Genomic DNA, 7,498 nt, shown 5'->3' on the forward strand with positions numbered 1-7,498 from the left:
TAGCAGGGGCACCCTGTGCGGGAAGACAGCTTTGTTCAGAGGTATAGCTCAGACCCAACAGGTGCTTTCTTGGAGGACAGCATAGATGACAGCTTCCTACCAGCCCCAGGTGAGTACCTCTCCTATTTTTCCTGTTTTTCCATCACATGGCAACTCATTCACAAGCCATATGCTTGTAAATACAATAATTTTCCTTCCTTTTCTGTAGAAATGAAGCAACTCAACTACTTTCTACCCTTTTGTCTCAGTAAATGGGAATGGAAGAGTGCTCATATATCATTTTCCTAGCCCTCATCTGCCTGCTTCTGACCATTTCTCATTTCATTTCCCTCAGAAGCCAGATTCCTTGTGTTAGCCATGTGTGCCATCTAGGCAGGGAGTTTGCATGTGTGGTTATATGTTTAAAGCTTTCTACTTGAGAAAATAGCCTCTAAAAATTTGTGTTCTTTTTTTTACCGTTTCAACAACATAAAGAGCTTTATGGCTGTTTCATTGCTTTCAGAAGTTAATCCACAGAAGGCAGTTCATGGTTTCACATGAACTTCCAGTGTAGGCGGTCAGAGAGAGAGAGCCAGTGAGCACGGAGGGAGATGGGGCTGGATAATGCAGTGATGATGCTTTGTGTCCTTAAAAAATCCCAACCAACCGTTCCAAGAATATGCCATAGCTAAAAAGGGTGAAAGGCCCTGCAAGGAATAGCATTGATGTGAAATGTGGACTCACTGTTACTGCCAGTCCTGTATTTTCTAGGCATTTTCCTCATCTCTAAACATTTTTTTCCAGGGAAACAGCTTCTGGCAGCTAACCTCCCAAACTGCCATTTCAGAACACTATCTGGGACACAGCCACCCACACGCCACTAAAATCAGCAGTAGCTATCTCACTGTCTCATGGTCCAAGCCATCTTTCTGCTGGTTGGCAAACAAAATTCTTGAAGGTGAACCTCAGGGCAGCGTGTTTGGTGCCCCAGAGTGGCAGTCCCTGCCTTTGGCTCTTTTCCCCTCCGGGAAGTACAGAGACGTGCCATGTGCAAAGTGCAAGTGGCAGCTGGGTTGAAACTAAATATCAAGTGACACCAAATGGCTGCATTAAGCTTATATCTTCCTTTTCATTCCTTCTCATTTTTATTTTCTTTTTATTCTAGAGTATGTAAACCAATTGGTGCCCAAGAAAGCATCTGCCTCAGCAGTCCAGAATCCAATCTACAACAACTTCTCTCTCACAGCAAACTCAAAGGTCCCCACAGACTCCAGCTACCAGAATTCACACAGCACAGCTGTGGACAACCCCGAGTATCTCAACACCAACCAGTCTCCCCTGGCCAAGACAGTCTTTGAGAGCTCTCCCTACTGGATCCAAGCGGGCAACCACCAAATAAATCTGGACAATCCTGACTACCAGCAGGACTTCTTACCCAAGGAAACCAAACCTAATGGTCTCTTAAAAGTTCCTGCAGCAGAAAACCCAGAGTACTTGAGGGTAGCGGCACCAAAAAGTGAATACATTGAGGCCTCAGCATGACCATAGAGAATTTCTTCTTGCAGCAAGGCAAGCTGGATAAGTGAACTGTTGGCTGCTGCAAGAGTGGACTCTGGCTCAGAGCAAATGACAACCACAATGCATCAAAAAGTACCTCTGCTTTTCAGCGTGGGGCTTTGAAACTGCAAAGCCTGTCTGATGGTAGTTTGGGTCTTTCCTTGCCCATTTCCATGTAATAATTGAGGTCCATAGCCTGTGCTCGGATGCACGTTGGGATGGAGCAGGATCTTCCTGGACTGAAGAAATATGGATGCATTACTTACATTTTCAAATGGTAGCATGGTAAAAAGCCACTCTGGGATGAACTTGAGAGCTGTACACATTGTACAGTCAAATTCCTTTCTACATTCTGTATTTTTATAAATGTTTCTAACAGAATTTTTGGATCTTTTACAAGATCAGATGCTTGTACTGCTCGTCTGCTAAGTGTTGCTCAGATCACCAGCAGGAAAAAGAATTATGTTCCAAATCTCCTGGAACTGAAACTGTTATTCCAAACCACCAGATTTTTACAAATTGGCTCCATATACAGCCTTTTGGCCCAAAGGTGAGAAATGCATCTGAGGGACGTATGGGCGATTCTGCCTAGGGCAGTATGGAGTGGATTGGTCTGGGGAAAACTAGCACAAGGAGCAAAATGGCACAATGCATCACCTGCTGACCACTACTGCTACAAACTGACAAGAGGAACACGCCTCCAAGTCACCTATACATGATTATAAAGTGCTCACTAGTCTGTTTTCTGATGGTCAAACCCAAAACTATTTTTGTTCTGATCCCTTATGCAGCTGTCAAGTTGTCAAAATGCCTTTCTTCTTCAACAACACTGTTAAAGATGTTGCTGTAACTGAAAAATGAAGTGTCAGATAATGTTTAACAGACTTCAATTAAATGTCAAGGAAATGCAAATAGTGGCAAATTGGAGCACTCATGAGACAGACTGGAAGAACTATACTAAATTAAACTTGACTAAGGCAAGAAACACAGGTAGCTCTAGTCAAGCAGCCTCATTTCCCTTTTTAAAGGGGCTCAAAGCAGAAATAATTTTCCCTACTAAAGGGGTATCTAAGTAGCACACTTCAGTCACTTCAAGAGAGTAGTGCCAAATGCTGTCCCACACTGGGGCAAAGGCTGGGGCTGGTTACATGTCCCTTTGGGGTTGCTATCCTGGCAATGCAGGAGGAGCACTGAGAATGAATTAAGGAAAGAAAGAATAATCTGGTATGATGGAAAATATTATCTCCCTCTTCTGAAGCACAGGGTTGCCTACTGCTTCTTTGAAATACGCAGTGTCATCTTCTGGTTATTAGTGTGGTATAGGCAGGCAAGGCAAGGCTAAGATTTTGGCTTGTTGCTATAAATCAGTCACAGCAGCAAAAACAGCTACTCTTCCCAGTGACCCATAAAACTATTCCATCACTAACATTTCTTATGAATGTAGGAGGAGTAAAATGCCTAAAGTGTGAACTTATTCAGTCCTTTAAATGCATCCCGCCAGCAGCTTGGCAGTGCTATTTTAATCAAACCACTAGATCAGAAAGCAACTTCTCGTTTGGGGACAAAGGCCCTTAACTAGTTGAATGTTGGTAACTTGCTTGAAGGTAGCATAAGCAGCTGACTTGGAGAGGATCTGTAGCCTATATTAAGCAGCAAGAAACAGTCAAATTTATGCTGCTGCTGTATTTTGAATACATCATTATGTATTTCAGTTTAAGTATTGCATCTGAAGTCCGGGATCAAGCAGCAAATCCTTAGGGCAAATCTGTTTTTTCAGATTTACAGAGTAAAGGAGACCTTCAGTCATGTGAAATGAGCCCTTTTTTAAGTAACATGCATTAGCAGTTTGTATGTGTACAGCTCACAGGTCCCACTACAGTACAGGGTGAAGTGGCATGTTGGGTCAGAATCCAGAGATTGTTCTATTTGGTAAGTTGTCTCACCATGACCAAGTCCCAGACACAGCAGTGTGGAAGATGCAATGTTTGACTTGGATTATTGGTGGCTTATATTTAAAACAGTAACCAGAATTCAGTTCCCACGTCCAATTAGCAGCAGATTTCTCCTTGCATTCCTGGGAGCAGATTTGTTGTGTTGCTCTCACAAGTGTGCAACATGTGCGCACAGGCAGCGCTGCTCTTCCCCACCCACCACCCTGGCAAAAATGTACATAAAACTAAAAAAAGATCTTAACAGAATTCACAGATAATTTTTCAATTTGCTGAATCTGTTACGTCTCCAAGCAGAACACTAGAAAATCACACAGTGCATATTCTCCCACAGAATCTTTCAAACACTACTGCACAAAGGAATTTACTGATTTTAATCTGTTAGCTAAAACAAGAAAGCCGCTGACAAATAGCAATGTGTATCACCAGCATTATGTAGCATGAATAGAGGTTAACACTTGCCCTTTTAAAACAATTCAGGAGGGATTCAGTAGTAGTTCATTGCTAGAAACAAGGAGATTCATCTAAAAATTAAGCAATCTAAGTTTCAAAGAACATCTCTCTTGGAATGTGATGTTTTTGACGAAAAGAGTAGAAAAGAGGATGTAGGACCACAAACTGTTGATAGGAATGTAGATTCCAGATTGGCGGTATCAACTATATATTGCGAAGTATTTCTGGTAAATAGGCATCCTGTAAGCCATGATTTGTAAGTTGGCAGCTCAGTAATGATTCAAAAGCCAGCAAAAAAAAAACTAGGTGGTGCCTGCAGGGGCAGATACAGTGGCTCTGGGAGCGGATGGGACTGTGCAGCAACTGGCTGTGGCTGGAAGCACAGGTGCTATGCAGGGTGATGCTCAGGGTAACAGACAATAGCAATATACAAAATCATTTCCAGGATAAAAAGAAAACGAAAAAAAAAACCAAACAAACAAGCAAACAACAAAAAAAAAAACCAAAAACAAAACAAAAACCTCCACAAGTAAGCAGCAGAAATGTCCCGGTTTTTCCATTGCAGCTCACTGCACATTAAACAGCAAGGAGAACCCAGCAGATCGTAGGTGCTCATGCAGGAGAACATGGTTAAGCAGCATAAATCAACATCCAGAAATAACTTGAAAGGTCAGCTGGAAGTGTGGGTAGAAAAGACTGATTTTAAAGACACAGCTAAATAGGGAAATGTAGCATAACGAAGCCTCTTCTAAAAGCTAACAGTCTTACCACTTGAGAAAAATAAAATTTCCCTTTTTACTGTATTTCTCATGGAAGGCAAAATAAAACATCCACAAGTTAGTCCTTAGCATCTATTGTAAAGCAGTAGTTACTACAGAACTCATTTTGCAATAATAATTTAGGGCTTTTAGTAACTTCTAAGTGTATGAAAATGTAAGTCAAGAGTCTTCATCTTCCTGCAATGTTTTCCAGTGATTGTGTGCAGTGACAGCACATTTCATTCACAGCATGATTTCATTGTGGGCCTTGGGTTGTTTTCTTCTGCTGAAAGGGGAGTTGACCTGGGAAATTTTCTTCATGTTGCAATTGATTTTGTTGAGTATATTCATCCAGAGGCCAGGGGCTTGCTTTTGTCTCCATCTGACAGGCAACACCAAAGTAAGCTTTTTTAGAGAGAGTGGATGGAACTAGATGGTGGTTTCTGGAATGCCTCAGGATGATGCCCCATCCCACCAACCTCACCACAACTTGAAGCCTGCCCTAGCATTAGAAAACATGGTCCTGTGGTTTGTTTGAAAGGGAAGGACTTGCATAGGGAGAATAATGTCAGGGAAGGGCTTCAGCTGACCAGTCCATACCTGGGACAGCTGCTGAGTTTGCACAGGGACATCACTGAGGCCACTGACTGTTCCTGCAGGTGCAGGTGCTCCTGTCCCCAATTCCAGCTTGATGTGATAGGGGTTGCAGAGATTGCTTGTGTGAAAGCCAATCTACATGGCATTCTTATTATGGCAATTATCTCTTCCCTGGGAGACATAGTTAGGGTTACAGCAATGTCACAGGACCCCAAACAGCTTTGAACAAGTCCCATCACAAGGTACCTGGGGTGTTCTTGGTCTGTCTGTGGGTGCTCTAGGGTGCTGAGAAGAAATTTTGCATTTCCAGACAAGTGCTCATTTTTCACTTTCAGGGTTCAATATTTTCTGTTACTACGACCACTGCCACTCAAATGTGCAGTTACGGTACTCTGGCCATTGTTTCCCCCAAAGTTTCTCTATGAGAAAACACTTGAATCAGGACAAAGTATGAAAGTATACCTGTGTCCTTCTTCTTGGTGGGAACTGTATACTCGTGAAATGTCAGACTCTTTGTATAACATTTAGCAAGAGTGCTTTGTAATGTTTTATCACCACTGGTTCAAATTTTTATATTGGGATCCCATTTTCTACCTTTCTTCTTATAATTGTTCACTCTTTGTTCTGACATACAACTTTTAAGGAGCCTTTTTAAATAATAAAGAAAATAATAGAAAAAAAAATTTATACAAAAGAAAAACTTGACACCTTCAAGTAGCTTGTCAAATGGGCTGCATTAGGACCAAAGATTTAATGTTTTCTTGCTTTAAAGGAATAAGGTATTGATCACTACTTCCACAGCCTCTTTTCATGGAGAAGAGCTACAGAGCTCCACCCTTCACTGGTGTGGGGTCAGAACTATGCTGAGCCAAGAGAGCTTGGCAGGAGGGCGAAGCCTGTCCACAGAAAACCAAACTGAATATCTGGACCATGTATCACTTCAGAGCCAAACCTACAACCTCTACTCTGTATTGCACTTAATGCAATATCTAAACAGAGACACAGCCAAGAAAGAAAGAAGCAAATACATGATATTTTGGCTCAGTATCAGGAAAAAATACGATGATGTTGAGACATGATGAAATAACTTTCTTGTGTGAGGAAGTGTGTAGGCAGGCAGTGAGACTTCAAAACAGTAACACTTTTGGTTATGTATTACTTTAATTATGCAGGGGAGTTGAAATCACAGAGCTTCCATGATATGCTTCACTTTCTGACATGCCTCCTGCCTGCATTTGATGTCTGGCGTTAGGGAGATCACCACCTCTATTACCATGGCCGTGTGGACTGAGAACTGCGGGTTGGTGCAGCCCCTTCTTTTTATGCAGGGAGAGAAGAGTGCTGTCATAGCTGTACCACAGTTAGCGGTAAAGCTAAGCCCCCAATAGCATCCAAAAATGGGTTTCCCAAGAGAAAAAATTGGTACCTGAAGACCTACCTGGCAAAAGACACAGCACTTGTTGCACTGATGCAGTCAGCAGTCAGAAGGCTGAACACCTTCAGTCAAGATTTGGGGCTGGTGCTTCATCAACTTTGCTGTCATCTTCTAATGTGGTGCAGATGGGGCTGTCTAGATGTGCAGCAGCACAGGTCCTTTGGTCTCTTTCTAGCTCTCATTTTGAAGTAATGGATTTTTCTGATTAATAAGGTGGAAACCAGAAATCGAAAATGCCTCTAACAACTAGACTGGTAGAAGGTGGTGTTCCTAGACAGCCAATACAGTACATCATTTCCATACAGGCTGGAATTTATCCAGACTCTTCCTCTTACCTCCCGCATGCTAGCTGGAGAGTTTCCATTTGCAACCACCATCAATGTTATCCTCATATTTCATTAAAGGGAATAATCAAAGTTGTTGTCTACAATGGTAGGAGGCTTGGCTCACATACCTATGTTGCTTTTTAATCCTACATTCCTAATAGTGTTCTCCTCAGAATTAATGGGATGTTTAAATTGATTACACTGAGAGTCTAAAACAAGGCTAATGTTGAGTGATTTTTGAAAATCCCTCACAATAATCAGAGATCCTATGGATCCATTGCCCATTTTAGGCTGCTTTATACTGATGCAATCAAACGAATATAAGGTATGATGACTTGGTTTTAATAAACTGTCAAGCAATATATCCATAGATACAGATGGTACCCTCACAGCATTGTAAAGTTACTCAGCTATGAAAGCACTATTTGTAAAATAAGAAACTTT

At 41.9% G+C, this 7,498-nt stretch overlaps 1 protein-coding gene across 2 annotated transcripts in view; it reads left to right on the top strand.

The window, feature by feature from the left end:
• Positions 1-4,280, top strand: part of EGFR (epidermal growth factor receptor) — a 154,864-nt gene extending 150,584 nt beyond the window's left edge. The window contains exons 27-28 of one of the 2 annotated variants that reach the window (XM_058832258.1): positions 4-109; positions 1,145-4,280. In XM_058832258.1, coding sequence (XP_058688241.1) covers positions 4-109; positions 1,145-1,521 — 483 coding nt within the window. In that variant the 3' untranslated portion in view covers positions 1,522-4,280. The remainder of the gene's footprint in view (positions 1-3; positions 110-1,144) is intronic. The other variant, XM_058832257.1, reaches the window with a different exon arrangement.
• The last annotated feature ends 3,218 nt before the right edge of the window (positions 4,281-7,498 follow it).

Source organism: Poecile atricapillus, chromosome 2 (genome assembly GCF_030490865.1).
Source record: "Poecile atricapillus isolate bPoeAtr1 chromosome 2, bPoeAtr1.hap1, whole genome shotgun sequence".
Lineage (NCBI taxonomy): Eukaryota > Metazoa > Chordata > Aves > Passeriformes > Paridae > Poecile > Poecile atricapillus.